This window comes from Nannospalax galili, unplaced genomic scaffold (genome assembly GCF_000622305.1).
Source record: "Nannospalax galili isolate Female #2095 unplaced genomic scaffold, S.galili_v1.0 scaffold236, whole genome shotgun sequence".
Classification (NCBI taxonomy): Eukaryota; Metazoa; Chordata; class Mammalia; order Rodentia; family Spalacidae; genus Nannospalax; species Nannospalax galili.
The window spans coordinates 2,446,404-2,462,580 of record NW_008338710.1 but is presented as its reverse complement, the minus strand read 5'-3'; the positions used below and the strand labels follow the sequence as shown (position 1 = coordinate 2,462,580).

General features: G+C 41.1%; 1 protein-coding gene across 1 annotated transcript in view; it reads left to right on the top strand.

Moving 5' to 3' along the window:
- Tmem156 (transmembrane protein 156) overlaps positions 1 to 15,056 on the top strand; it is a 90,203-nt gene extending 75,147 nt beyond the window's left edge. The window contains exons 7-8 of the mRNA XM_029563564.1: positions 12,343 to 12,445; positions 14,557 to 15,056. Of these exons, the coding sequence (XP_029419424.1) occupies positions 12,343 to 12,445; positions 14,557 to 14,581 (128 nt within the window). The 3' untranslated portion in view covers positions 14,582 to 15,056. The remainder of the gene's footprint in view (positions 1 to 12,342; positions 12,446 to 14,556) is intronic.
- The last annotated feature ends 1,121 nt before the right edge of the window (positions 15,057 to 16,177 follow it).

The window sequence follows — 16,177 nt, the reverse complement described above, 5'->3', positions numbered from 1 at the left end:
CTGGAGTCTTCGCTTTGCAGAGGGTGTCACTGTGTAAAGAGAACTTCTAATAGCCCCAATTAAAAAGCCCCCCGTCCTCTCCTGAGAAGTCGAGATGGGATAAGGAGATCCTAATTAGAGCAGCTAGGAGGGCTGTAGGCACAGATGCTGTGGTTCCATCTCTAACTGTGAGGCTTTCTTTTGAATCCATGCTGTCAAATCGCATTAAAAATAAAGGGAGGCTATGGTGTGGGCAAGGGAAAAGGTCCTTTTTCTTTACCAGAGATTCTTGTGTGTGTGTGTGTGTCTGTGTGTGTCTGTGTGTCTGTGTGTCTGTGTACTGGGGACTAAACCTAGGGCCCGATGCATGCTAAGCAAGCACTTTAAGTAACTGAGCTATATCCCCTGACTTTTTTTACTTTTCACTTTTAAGACAGGCTTCCACCAAGGTGCCTGGGGTGGCTTTGATTTTCCTCTATTACCCAGGAAGGCCTCAAATTTGGGATCATCCTGTTTCAGCCTCCTGAGAACCTGAGATAACAGGCCTGTGTTACATGGTTTCTTTTGCATTTGGTTTTTGTTTTAATCTCCTCCAGTTTGTGCACAGTTCTGGGTCTCTGTCTCTCTGTCTCATCTCTGTCTCTGTCTCTGTCTCTGTCTCTGTCTCTCTCTCTCTGGCCTAGGCTAGTCTTAAACTCCTAGTTCTCCTGCCTGCCTTAGCCTCCCTAGTGGCGAGATTACAGGTATGTGCCATCATGCCCTGTAAGAAAGAGTATTTTTGAGTCTTTAAAAACCACAGACTCACAAGTGATATTGCTAGCATTCTTTGTCAACAGCAAGCAAACAGGCTCTTTTGTACTTGGTGAGAAGACAGAAAAGGAAGCTTCAGGTCTGGTATGTAAATACTCTTCAAAAACAAGAGGAAACCAGGCAGCTCCCTGCCCTCCTCTGCAGAAGTAGCTGCAGATACCTAGAGATCTGCCCAGCGGTTCACTGGGGACCACAGCCTAAGGCTTTTGTTAGTTACTGAAATTAGCAGTCACTCAGACTCCTAGTCTGGGAAAAAATTAAACTAGGTACACCTAAAGAGTTCAACTAAAATTTTTTTGAGACTTTCTACTCAATGTTAGCAAATTATTAAGACATGGCTGATAATAAGCATTAGCCCGCCCACCCTGAAAAAAAGTCCAGTTGCATATGAGATAAGTTAATGGAAATTTTGTGTGGTCAACGAGAATTTTGTTTAATAAGATAAATAACCACGGACTTGTTTTAAGTGAATAATTATTTTTTGAAAGGAGGAGCTGGCGATTCCCTCATTTGCCACTGTGATCTAGTATACCTGCCTGTACATCAGTGATTAACCCAGCTCTGCTGAACCTTGTGGCTGCCCAAGGAAGCCTAGCCATTTCTGTTTCCCAGTCATAATTTTAACATGGCAGTCTTGTCTGAGAGGAAGTCATTCGTTCCCCTGTCAACCCATATAATCAGGGGAATCACAAATTCTAAGTCCTGGCTAGCCACAAGACGAACCTTAGAAGTTATATTTATGAGCCTGTGACTTTCATTAAACCTGTTTCAGCCCTGTTTTCCATTTAATAGCTCTCCTTAAGAATCCTTTGGCTTTACTACCAGGTAAATATTAACATTCAGTGCAGACCAAGGGTGATGGTCTTTTTAAAACCAAGAATCCTTTTGAGGCTTAGTATCTTAAGGGAAAGAAGCAGATTCTTTCTTATTTATATTTCTTTAATATAAATGCGTTTTTCTCCCTTTTCCATTTGAAGTTGCTCTTTCTGAGAGAGAAATGGAAAGGAAATAATGTCTCCCCTGAGCGCTGCTTTTAAGGCTGCTCTTTGTAGTGATGGATTGGAGGCAGCCATGAAAGGAAAATGCACCAGGATGAATCTCAGGAAGTGCAATCACATAAGAAAAAAGTCATTCAAAGAAGCAGTGACTGTGTGCCATGTTTAACAGAGCCTGTTGTAACTCTAGCCATTCATTAAGGAAAGACTTTCTGGTGCTTCATGGACCACAAAGTGAATAGTGTTTTGCACGTACACACTGAGGTATGGATAGGCTCATCCATCCCCACCTCCAGTGTTCATCCTATATGAGAGAAATAAGGAGAGATTACCAGGACCTTGACACTGCACAGTGCCTGGCACATACTAGAGTCACTGATGAAATAGGCACACCTCTGTAGAAGAATGCAAATCTCAACCTTTTCTGTCTCTGATATTTTCCTTCTTGTTGGACAATTGCCGTGAGCGTGTTGCCAGTCCTGTAGCATCTTACTCATTTTTATCTTCACGTGGATGATGACCTTTTCTTACTCATCTTTCTCCCCTTCACTGTAGCATAGTTCATGATAAGAGCCTGTGAAACACCATAGCCCTAGGGAGAATGAGCATAGAAAAGAGGGGGTGAGCAAGAAATGAACTTTATGGATGGAAAGAGTGAGATGGAATGCAGAGACCAAGAGTCATCGGAGGGCGCCTAAATGGGCTGCCTGATGGGGTACTGGGTGCTGGGAACCAAACCTGAGTCCTCTGCAATAGCAGCAAGTGTTCTTAAGTACTGAACCACCTCTCCAGGGCCTGCCTTCTGTGTTCTTGAGATGACCTGTGAGATGTCCACCCCTCGGTGGGCGGCCAGTTCAGAACATTTACCCCAGGTTTCTAGTACTAGTACCTCTGCTTACTCCGTCTGCTGAGGGGGGGTTAGGGGTCATCCCATAGTGTCCCCCAAACAGTGAAATCTTTGGAACTTGAAGTTCTTCACTTAAAAAATATTTTATTTATTATTTTTATTTTATGTGTACGAGTGTATTGCCTGCATGTATATAAGTGCACCCGTATCATGCAATGCCTGCAGAGATCAGAAAAGGGCATCAGATCCCCAGATCCCCTGGAATTGGAGTTATGGATGGTTGTTAGTCACCACGTGGGTGCTGGGAACTGAACTCGGGTCCTTTGCAAGAGCAGCCTGTGCTCTTAACTGCTGAACCATCTCTCCAGTCCCATGTTCTTCACTTTTAAATTCAATTCCCCAACAAAGCTTTAGTGAACACTGTCTGCCAGCCTTTGTAGTAAACATGGTTACTAGAGGCACAGTTCTGTCTTCACAGAGCTCTCAGTGCATTTAGGTAGCATCTGGGCTACCTTAGAGAAGGAAAGTCTGTGTTGTATTAAGTGCTTTCCATATGCACTGAACTTTCACAAACATTTCATTTAATTTCATAAGCACTTTACTTTTCTTCGAATGAGAAAACAGAATCTGAGAGTTGAATCAACTGGTTTATTGGTCAAAGTCACTAAAGGGACATGAAGCAAAGACAATGGCATTTTATAATAAGTAATTTGTTGGAGTTACTGGTTTATAGCCAGTTCTTGGCATAGTTGGATTCAATCATATCTGTCAGAACAGCACTTTTATAGCACAACACTCAACTGAGAGTGGTGACCTGGAGAGCAGCTGGTTCATATAGAAACTCTTCTTTCCTTTTCTTTTTAACACTGGAAGCAGAGATGAGACATGTTCTTTCTATAAAGTTAAAGCAGCTTGTGTGAAAATGTGAGTCAGCTGCAAGAGACATTGGAGCACTGATTAAAACTTTTTTTCCTACAGTTAACGTGGGTGTGTTCTAGGGGGGCACAAAGCGGAGAAAATGAAATGTATTGTGAAAGAGGATTAGTAAGTGTCGAAAGTAAGTAGATGGCTCAATTTATATTCCCCCAAATAAAATTAATGGCAATGTAGAGTTATAATTTGCAACGTGTTTATAGGCAGTATAATAAAGAGCACACAGGTTTCAATTTCCTGCAGGAGAGAAGATAGATTACTGGTGCCAGATGTTTTGCAATTAAGGAAGATAACATGAAATTTTAATTTTTACTTGCTTAACTATAATATTGATGACTCTTAAAATGCAGCTTGGACTCATAAAACAGGGAAGGTTATAGCTATCTGCTTCATTACAGATCAAAATGCAAAGAACAGCTCATTGCAGGAAGAAATTCACACATGTGAAGGATCCATAGGTGGACTAGAATGAGGTATTCTATACCTTCATTGAATGCCTTTATGTGACATTCATTTATATTAGTTCTGAAAGAACTGGTGGCGAAGCATATGCAGTAAACATCTCCATCTTTGCATGAACGGTTTCTGCCTGGACCATCCTGTCTCCTTTCATGCCTCTCCTCACATGCTTCCCCTCCCCCCACCTTGACTATCTAGTTAACTTCAGCATTTATCTTGTGATCTGGGCTGAACTAACACTTCCTCAGGGAAGTGTCTTGGGACTTTCTGTACTGGATGACTCTCCTTATCATACATCTTAAACCACCATGACAATAGTTTTCTAGCAATTGTCCTAACTATTGCTATTTTATATTTTTGTGTTAGTATTTGGTTGACGTCTCCCCCGGGAGCCAGTTAGCTTCTTAAGGTCAGGGAAACTATCTGATGTCATCACTATCCCCACCCACAGTATATGGAATGTAGCAGATGCCCAATAAATAAATGCCAAATAAATACACCCCTCCATTGACATTGCTGAAAGGTTGGCTGTTACTATCTTGCAAAGATCTTCTCCAAATTGTAACTTTTGATGATGCCTACCCAGAGCATTGGGAATAGTAAAGTAAACCACAAGTTCTGTCTCTTGTCTCTTGGCATTTTAAAGGTATCTGCTGTATGAAATTCCTCGGGATTCAGCCATTGACTCTGTTAATGACAGCTGTCTGTTCAATGAGGTTGTTTTGCTCTCTGTGATTACAAAAATCTAGACAATTTGGTAACCCTTTATTTCCCATCTTCCTTTGATTTTCACACTGACCAGATAAGGAGCAGAGAAGTAGTTTTAGGGTCACTGTTACTAGCAGACAGAGTGTTGAAAAAGTTTGGCGTTGGCACTCTGAACAATAGTAATCTATTTTAAGTAGCCACAATTGGTTCTATTAATCCTAAAAGGTTGCTAGCTTGCACAACAGTACCAGTGTTTTCATATGACAAGGTCAGAACAATGTATGGTGACTCTAGAGTTCTGCATTCCAGTGGCAATATGATCATTAAGATGGAAGGGTTTTTAAAGCCAGATAAAGAGTCACCAAACTGTCTGAAATGGTCTGCAGCTATGTGCCTGCATGTGTGCATGGCTTGCGTGTGTGTGTGTGCATGACTGTGTATGTGTTTTTGTGTGTCTGTGTTTCTCTGTGTATGCATATCTATCTTCTGCTTCTCTGTCTCTTTCTTTCTGTGCATATGTGTGTACGTGTCTGTGTTTCTGTGCATGTGTGTGTTTGTCTGCCTGTCTATCTCTCTCATTCTTTGTGTGTGTGTGTGTGTGTGTGTGTATGTGTCAGTGTCTGTGTGTATCTGTGTTTCTGTGCGTGTGTGTATATGCCCATGCACATGCCTGCAGAGGCCAGAGGAGGACATCACTCAAACACACTCTGCTATAGCTGTCTTGATATAGTAATTGCTGAAGATTAACCAGAATTCCCTCTCTGAGGGAACCAAGTACTTTGAAGGTAATAGTTTTTTATTAGCATATATTAGTTGTACATGATAATGGGTTTCTTTATGATGTTTTCATATATGCATATAATATATTTTGACCATCTTCACCCTCCATGACCCCCTCTTACCCTCTTCTCACTCCTGTTGAGCCCCTTTCTCTTCCCAACTAGTTGTGGGTAATAGTTGAAATGTTTATTACCACTGCCCTTGCAAAGTCATGATAGCTGAACTCCCAAGGTATAGATGAGAGGAGGGAAGAACTGAGGAACAACACCAAGGTTAGTTACCCAGAGTCACCTGCTGCTGAGTGTGTGCAGGTCCAACTGGAGTCTTAGCTGAATTCTGCAGTGAGCTTAAACAAGATGTTGGTAACAACATCTGTCTCCTACTTGGTCATATTTTCTCTTTTTCAATGTACTCTCAAAGCACAGCTTTGTCACTTCCCTTTATCCTTATCCTCATGTTCCTTCTTTTAGCCTCACGGCAGCCACACAAGCTTCGCCAAGGCCAGAGGGAAATGATTTAGGTAGACAGGTGTCAGCATCCACTGCTGGCTCTCTGAGTGGGATGTGTGGGCAAAGCCAGGGCCCAGGTAGACTGGCTGCTGGCTGCTCTAGTCCATTAGGCCACCTAGGTGCCTCAGGTTGGGACTTGCTTGATCCAGAACCTTTCTTCTGCCAGAGGGCCCAGCCTCCTGCAATGCTGTGCATTAGGAGGAAGGATAGGAAAAAAAATGAAGAGGACTCCATTGTACAATCCAGCTCACACCAATAGGTTCATCAAACCTAAGACTGACTGTATTAATTCATGCACAGTGATATAACTGAGAGAATCCCAGACCAAAACACTGCACCTGCAAATGTATACTCTCTCTCTCTCTCAAGCAGAACTGATCACATTCAAGAGGTGCTTGGTTTTTAAATTTTGAATATGTACTATTTTTTATTAATTCTTTGAGAATTTCATACAATGTATTCCAATCATATTCATCCCTATTTCTTCTAACTCCTCCTAGATCCAACCTCACCTCCCACCCCTCTCAATTTTGTCTCCTTTTTTGTTTTTTATAGAACCCACTGTCTCCAATTTGTGCTGCCCATATACTTGTGGTGAGGGTCTATCCACTGGAGCATGGTAGACCCACCAGGGACCACACCCTTAAAGAAATCTGAGTCTCTCTTCCCTAGAAGCCATCAGCTCCTCAGCTAAGTGTGGGGCTTATGAGCTTCTCTCCCTTCCATGCTGGGATGTTGATTGCCTTGATCTTTGCAGGTCTTTGCAGGGAACTGCAGCTGCTGTGAGTTCATGAGTGCAACAGTCCTGTCATGACCAGAAGATACTATCTTGTTCCAGTTATCCCTGACCTCTGGCTCTTAAAATCTTTCCACCCCCTCTTCTGCAATGTTCCATGAGCCTGGGGGCAGGGAGTGTGCTATGGATGTCCCATGTGGGACTGAACACTCCACAGAAACTTAACTTATTCTCTCTGTGCTCTGACCAGTTGTGAGTTTCTGCCTTAACCAGTCTCCAATGCACAAAGAAACTTCTCTGATGAGGTCCGAGAGCTGCACTAATTGCTGGGTAGAGAGATACAAATTTGGAAGGCTGTTCGATACTGTAATCATTTAGCAGAATAATAGTAGTAGGTTCACCCCTGGGCCCTATGAGTCCCCAGTCATGGGTTCAGATTCACAGTACCAAGTATGCAACTAGATCTAGTACTAGTTTCTTGAGGAACTGCTGCACTGATTTCCATAGTGATTGCACAAGTTTTCACTGTTTGGTAGGTTTTAAAATGCATTCCTGGGGCTGGAGAGATGGCTCAGCGATTAAGAACACTGGTTGTTCTTGCAGAAGACCTCGGTTCGAGTCCCAGCACCCACATGGCAGCTAACAACTGTCTGTAACTCCAGTCCCAGGGGATCTGACAGCCTCTTCTGACCAATGTGGGCATTGCACGACACAGATGCACTTACCTACATGTGAGCAATACATGAATACACATAAAATAAAAATAAATAAAATATTTAAAATGCATTTCTTGGCCAGATAGCTTGAGACCTTCCTCTCTACTTCAAGGTAACTTGACTGGCTCATTAAACATGGCACTTTTAATATTTAGCTGGGTTTGGTTCTCTCTCTCTCTCTCTCTCTCTCTCTCTCTCTCTCTGTAGCTCAAGCTGCTTTGGAACTCACTATGTAATTCAGGCTGAACTCAAACTCATGTTCCTCCTGCTTCTGCTTCCGCTGGGATTACAGGTGTGTGCCACCATGCCTAGCTGGGAATCATTTTTTTGAAGATGACTTTGAATGTTGAGGTGCTGGTGCTGGCTTTATTTTATAGATACTCTCAGAGGACAATATTGCTTTCCTTACTCCCAATATCTGGGTGACTCTTCAAGGTTGCCTCTTTGTTCTTCTTAAACCTATGCTCTCCTATAAAGAAAAAGGAGCTACAGAGGGGTAAAGAACATTCTTTTAGTCATTCAACACATATTGAGTCTGTATGTGCTGTGCTCTAAGATGGGTTCTGGGAGAATAAACCAATGTATCGTATGCAATTCTTTGTGCTCAGAATCAGACAAATGAATAGCTGTAATAAAATTAGATAGCTCTGTTACTGGGAAATTTGAGGGAGTACAGGGGGATCGTAGACTACATGAGCACATAATTCTCCTTATTCCTTTTTGTTTTCATTTTAGTCATTTTGGGCTTTGCAATTTAATAACCAAGTGACTCTGGGAAGTTAGCTCTCGGTATTGTGCTTGCCATGCAAGCATGAGGACCCGATTTTGATCTCCAGGACCCACATAGAAAAGCAGAGTGTGATGCCATGCACTTATAATCTCAACACTGGGAAGGTGGAGACAGGCCAATCCCTGGCGCTCACTGGTTGACTAACCTAGCTTACTTGGCAAGTCCCAGGCCGGTGAGAGGTCCTGTCTCAGCAAACAAGCAAACAAAAATCAAGGTCAGCAGGGCCTGAGGATGAATAATACATGAGGTTTCCCTCTGGCTTCAACATGCACATGTACACATGCACACACATATGTGTACTGCCACAAAAAAGTAAATTGTTTTTATACAAGTTGTTTTGGAGATAAAAGCACAAACATTTTGATGGGGCAAATAGCTTTCCCAGACAAGAGAGGGAAGCTTTGATAAGTTCTCCTGGTGGGAGACTGACCTGGTCTTTGACATGAAACCCATAAGGAACAAAGCAACAAAAACACCTTGCAAGTTACACAGTGGGAATCCAAAATTACTTTGCAAGGATGAATTGAGGTTAGATTCCAGATGTCACAGATATAAAGAACCTTTGAAAAGTGATAGAAAATCCTTCTGAAAAAAAGAAACATCTCAGGGCAGCCTGGACATCGTCCTAGGCAATGATAAAGGCTGTCTGTATTAAGGAACCTAAATCCCAGAGTTTTATATTTAATCAAAGCTTCTACTACTGGAAATCCTTTCTGTTTTCAAGATTCAACCAGGTTGGGATCCACACTGAGGGTTTTGTTTTTTCTTCATGTTTTAAGCTTTTCTGAGGTTCCTGTTTAGGTAAGAGAATTGACAAATTCATGAGAAGACATCTGTGAAGTTTTCAAATGTTTCTGACAGCTTGCGTTGCCTTAACTACCATTAGTGAGTTAGTAGTATTTGAAAGAAACTATTTTCCAGTGTAGCACAAGGAAGAAAATCCACTTATCTTAGCTATTTTGAAGAAGGCATTACAGTGACACATATCCAATTTTTTATGTTTTTTTTTAAAAAAAATAAATTTTCAGAAGTTTTGCTCTTAGCATGTGAGTTACATGACTTTGGATATTAGGGGAAACCAAAGGTAATGCTAGAGAATGCTCCATCCAGGCTAGCTATCATTTGGAAAGGTAATAGCTTTCCATAGTACATTGTGGTTAGATTGTGCTATAAAATGTCAGCAAACTAAATGGAAAGGCAGATGATGTGCACCTTGGCTTTCCAATCCTAAGAACTCTGTTAATTCTCTTTGGTAATTATTTCATTTTATGAATATGCTTGTTCGATATTATAACCTTTAAAAGAATAGTCTCCAAATCTCAAATTGCAGGAGGCCCAAGACGCTTTGTCAAAAATTGAGCAATTATTTGCACAGCAAATTAACTTGGAGAGCTTTCATGCTCCAAGTCAATTTGGAAATCTATAAAATGCAGGCTCCCAGGCTTCTGGGAAGGGAGATTCAAATTCAATAAATCTAGCCTGAGATTTACTGAGCCTGAGAACCCGCATTTTAAATCATTACCTCTGGTAATGTTCAGGCCAAGAATCTGTCCTCACTGTATTAGTTTCTACTGTGTAACTAATTACCGTAAGCTAAGTGGCTGAAAACAGCACATAGGTATTATCTCTGTTCCTACGGGTTGGAAGTCTAAGCACTGGTTAGCTGATCATGGCTTGCTCAGGGGCTCCCAAAGCTGAGATCGAGAAGTGCTGGCCATGATGTGTTCTCATCTAGAGACTGCTTTCAAGCATACGCCCAGCAGAATTTACTTTCTTGTTACAATGTACTGGAGGTGTTGGCTTCTCACTGGCTGCCTACCAGACACCACCACCCACCAGTCCCAGCAATAAGGAAGTTCATAACATGGCTTATGGTGTCCTTAAGACAGTAAGAGTCTCTCTGATCTCGAGAAGGACCCAGTCTGTCTTTGGAGGGTTTTATTTACTAAACCAGACCTACTCAAGATAATCTCCCTTTTCATTAGCTCAAAATTAACCAATTTGGGATGCTCACTACATCTGTGAAACCCCTTTATCTTTGCCTAGTAATATAACCTGATCATGGTTCCTAGGCTCTCAGTGTGAGACTGGGTTGATAGAGGTAGTACCACAGATGTGGTTAGTATTCACTAACAATGACACTTTAAAAGTTGAGGATTCTTAAGGGCTCAAGTGCAAGGGTTCTGTGAAAAGACAAGCTCGTTACACCATCTTTGTCAAGAAAGTTTTGTCATTTTGTCTTTTAGAAAACTAAATGTCCTATGGGAAGAAATTCTAACCTCAATGACCATTTTAGTATTCTCTTATATATACAAGGGTTCTCAGCATAATGAAAACAGACTTAGAAAGGTTCTCCTGCCTCAAATAAGTCATTACTAGCTTAATTTAAAAAATCTTTACCTGGCTGGAGAGATGACTCACTGGTTAAGAGCACTGGCTGCTTCTGCAGAGGACTCGGGTTTGATTTCCAGCACCCATATGGTGGCTAACAGTCATCTGTAACTCCAGTTCCAGGGGATCCAACACCCTGTTCTGACCTCCATGGGCATTGTACAACATGAGTGCATCCACCTATATGCAGGCCTTGCACTCATACACATAAAACAAAAGTAATAAGATATTTAAAATAAAAATAAAAATCTTTAACTAAAATGGATTACTTACGGGAAAAGTACAAAGTTGGACACAGGAACAATGCTGTGTAATTGTGGGGATTTGTAAAAATAGCAGGGAAAGTGTATGTGGAACTATCTCTAAGATCTATTATTATTTGTTTGTATAGAACATTTCACAAGTGGTGCTAAAAAAGACAAAATAGAATATACATATATTTAAAACATGTATGTATGCATATCCTCTCTCATACACACACTGGTACACAAAAATCAGTAACCTTGCTTGTCTGGGACAGAGGGGAGAAAGAAGGAACTATGGAGTATGGTGAGAAGTGATTGTCTAGGAAGCTGGGAAAGAGCCAGACTTCCTTGTTAAGAATCTCTTAGTTTAATTTTTTCAGTTTCACTAAACAATGGATTTCATTGTGACTTTTTCATACCTGTACACCACTGAACCTTGCTCGTATTTCCCTCCATTCTTTCCTCCCCCACTCCTACTGGCCCTTCCTTCCCCCAAACAATCCTTCATCTGCTTTCATGTCACACCCAACTTTTCTCATTTTAAAAAATAGATTTATTTCATTTTTATTTATGCGTATGTGGGTGTGTCTGTGTGTATACACATATGTGGGTGGGTACCCATGGAGGCTAGAAGAAGGCACAGGGTCCTCTCAAGTGGAGTTACAGGTAGTTGTGAGCCTCCATGTAGTGCTGAGAACCAAACTCCAGTCTTCTACAAGAACAGCAAGTGCTCTTAATTGCTGAGCCATCTCTCCAGCCCCTGCAATTTCTCTTTACATTGTTGACACCTCAGTTACACCCATGTTTAGGGCTTTGCATCAGAAGTGAAGGTATCAATGAAATAAAAGCAGCATGCATTATATAGAACTCAAGACAGTATAAAACCCAGAAAAACAGGAGTTCAGTTCTTAGGAAAATGAAAGAAATGCCACATTGTTTCATTTCCTACCTTGAATTTAGCTGATCAGAAGAATAAAGCATTTCATAAAATCACATAGTCACAGAACAGGAAGACAGATTCATCTAATTTGTAACTCCTTTTCTTGGTAAAATTGACCCAGACATTGACATCATTAGGAAAGTCTCCTTAGGAACATATTTCAATAAAATGTGATAAGAAAAAAAGTCTGCATTTAGTTTCCAAACTCAGATTCTTTTCTTGCTACTTGACATTGTCCTTTAGATTCTTTTTCCTACATTACGTGTCTTTAAGCTTCAGGTCTTATGTCCAGGTAAGAGGGTAAGGAGGTAAAGGAAGGAATAAAGGGACACACAGCTGAGTGAAGTGAGTTAAAGGTATCAGAGCTGTTGGTAGAGAACTGAGTAAGTGATGGAAACTGCCCAAATCCTTTTTAGATATAGGGCAGGGTTCTCATAACACATCCACATCAGAAGTTCTTTTTACCTGCTGTTGCCTGACACAGATCTCCTTCTTACATTGTAGAGTCCACTCAAGGGCTGCCCTTGGTTAGGGCCAAGGAAATGCTCCCCACAATACCTGAAGTAGAAGTGACTTCTGCAGTGCTTCAGCAAGAGCAATATGCACAGTGAGTGATGATCAGCTTCATTGATTATCTGGCTTGCTCATTATAAACATGAATAGGTTGAAGGAACTATAGCTGACCCCTGAATGCACTTCTGTCTGAGTGTAGGAGATGTAGAAAGTGATGAACTTGCAAAGCCAGCCCACATACGTTAGATGACATGGGTTAAAGTCACAATTTTCTCCAATATTGGAAGGATCAGAAACTAATCTCTCAGTCTATAGACAATCTCTTAGTCTGTTCAACTGCCCCTGAAATGTCAGCTCATCCCTTGGCATCAGTTGTCATGGAGTCAAGTCATAATTCAGTCAGAACATGAGAAAAGAGCCAATGGGATTTGTAAAGCAGAACCCCTCCTCCACCCAAAATATTGAAAGAAAAACTTAAAATTTGACATTTGCTGATCTATATGGATATATCTTGATTTAATGTATTTGAATCTAAAACTACGGTCAGAAGTATCTGAGACATGCTTTTCATTAATTCAGCAAATACGTATTAAGTAGCCACCATGTCAGAGGCACTCTATGGCCATGTACAAATTCTAACAGGAAGGAGGAGGGAAGGTAGCATCTCTGTGTGCCCTCTTATTGTGCTTCATGGTGAATGGCTAAGACTCTTCATAATACTCCAGTGGTTATCAGTCCAGATTGTAGCAGAAAGCTTGTGTTTTATTCAAATTGACTAAATAAAGGAGTGATTTAAAAGGGCCTATTTAAAAATAAAAATAAAATAAAATAAAAAAGGGCCTTTTAAGCAAGGGTGTAGAAATGCTAGAAGGGAGAGTCCAGCACCCTGGATCTAGCAGACATGGGACACTTTGCTTCCTTAAGACTGAAGGGACAAGTAACACACACATACACACACACACACACACACACACACGCACGCACGCACGCATGCACGCACACACACATACCTGCCCTTGCAATGTTTGTGTGGAAAGAACTATCTGATGAGATTTGACCTCTGGTCATACTTAAGAAGCTATGTAAATAATATTTGTTTGTAGTTTCTAAAATATTCAGACTATTCTTGGGCAACTTGGGATTGAATGCTTTGGAGAACACTTAGAACCTCATTTTGGGAATGTGTAGGTTGGTAAATGTTTTGGGGCCCTCTGAGGATGCTCCAGAGGAGAGAAGGAGGAAAGGGCCTGTGATAGCCCTGAAGAGAGAAAAAGACATGCCCCGGCTCTGCCGTCCTCCTTTTCCCACACGTGATAGTATTTTCCATTGGCCAAGGCCAACCAGGGCCAGACACACTGAGCCCAGCTGTGGTGGTTTGTGTAGACCACTGTGCAGGACACCAAGCAGGTAGAAGGAACTGGAGAGCAGATCTGGAGAGACAACAGAAGGGTCCAATCCCGCAGATCCCATTATATTCAGGAAAGAGGCAGGACTAAATATTGTCAGGGTCTGCTGTTGGTGAGAAACTCTTAGACAGGATTAATGCAGTCACGTGTGTATCAAGTAAATATTCTGAGCCCTATGCCTGATACCTCTCATACTGGTTCTCATTCTGGGACAGATAAAAAGCACCACTTTGGTCATCCATCTCAAACACATAAAATGTAGCAAGAACTCTACTCATTGGCAAAAATAACAAGGCAGTGAGTGGAGAAACTAGCGTTGGGAACCTGTAATTCCAAAGGAGAATATAAAGTAACATGGGAACCAGAAGAGCTTTTATTAGAGAGATGTCATTCTGTTCTTAGAGGACAAGATGTTCAGTAAACCTGTGGAGTGAAAGAATAATCCTAATTTCAGTCTGTACTAGAACCATGGGATGTCATAACTGAAAGAGACCTGCATAGACTCTTATGTTTCTATTGAACTGATGTCAAAGGTACTGTAACAGCAGAAGCAAGGGAGTCCCTAGATTTACTATGCTAGCAAATTTATCACCATTCCCACACTGTCCTCATAGAGAGACAGTGAGGACACTGTTATATAACACTGGAGTATAACACAAGAAAGGTTCTTAGTATTCTTATAAGATACAGTTTTTGAAATAAATGATTTAAAATAGTTTTTCACCAATTCTAATTAGGCAACATTTAAGAAGCTATTTGTGTGAATAATATTTGTTTGTATTTTTAAAACAATATTCAGACTATCTCCAGGGAACCTGGACTGACTGCTTTGAAGAATACTGAGCACTTCCTTTTGAGAATGATTAGGCAGGTAAACATTTCAGGCCAACTGAGGATGCTCCATAGGAGAGCAGTAGGAATGCTTCTGGCTTGATGACAACCAACTCCAGAGCCTTCATGTGACCTTCAAACTCAAGGGAACAAGAGTGCTTCAAGGAGCTGTTATGAGTCATGGAAACAAGATGATGAAATCCATGGAAAGAGCAAGAGGTTGCATATTGCCTTTATCAACATCATTATCCATCTCAGAGTAGACTAAACGTCTTCCTCTCGAGGAACCCCAAATGGCCAAAGATGAAATTCCTCTCTCCCATTGGGCCACACTATAGGTGCTGATTGGGTAATTTTTTCTACACTGATGGACTGTTTCTATCTGGAAAGTTACTTAAGAGGGCTGCATGTTTGTTTATACATTTATTTGCATTTATAAATCTTGCCTCTTTGAGGCATGAGACTTTAAAAAATTCAAGGATACCAAAATAAAATGAATTTAAGTGGATATTTGAGTATTTAAATATGATAGCAAAATGTTCCCCTGTTTCCTTTGCTTTCCTATTTGTTATAGCCATCATGGATATCAACAATAAATGCAATTATTAATTACAATATAAATAACACATTGACTGGAGGACAGCTCTTAATATTGAAAAATACAAAGATATTTTCTCTGGGTCAAGAGGAAACTTAGTCTTCTAATACGATTATATGGCTAAAATTGCGTATCTGAGTAGATCTTCAGAGTTTAACTGCAGGATCAGCATTAAGTGTTGGGGTTCTGGAATATTGCCCCCCCAAACATGGCACCTTGGCATATTGATATTCTACACTGAATAAATGTGAGAAAACAGTAGAAGTGAGATAGTCACTCTGATCTCCCTTGACCTTTCTCCTCTGAGCAGGTAATAAATCTTTCCTGACCTTCCACTGAAACAGAGCCTATGGCCCCAAGGAAAAGGTGCTTCTCCACTCCCAAGCAGAGGCAAGCAGCATCCTTGTCTCCAAAGATGCAGGGACACAGAAGAATCAGAATAAAAAGAACTTGCTAAGTCCTGCCCCCATTGGTTATCATCAGAATTTATGATATTTTGCTCTATCATATCTCTCCATTATTCTCCATTCTTTGTCAAACACACTCTAAAAAACACTCACGTTTGGGGCTGGGGAGATGACTCAGTGGGTAAAATTCTTGTGTAAACATGAGGACCGGAGTTCTGATCCCTAACATCTATGTAAAAGCTAGGAGTTGGTCTATAATCCCAGCACTTGGGCGCAGTGGAGACACACAAACCCTGGGGATAACCAGTCTAGCCAAAATGATGAGCTCTAGGTTTAGTGAGAGACCCTGTCTCAAAAATTGTGGTGGAGGGTTTGGGAGATGGCTCAGCAGGTAAGTGCACTTGCCACCAAGCGTGAAGACCTGAATTTGACTGCTGGAACCCACATGATGGAAGGAGAGAACGGACTCCAGTAAATTGTCCTCTGGCCTCCAAACGATCACAATGTCACAGGTGCACACTCATGTACACACTCACAAAATAAATTTTAAAAAATGATAAAAATAATTTAGAGTAAGTGAGATA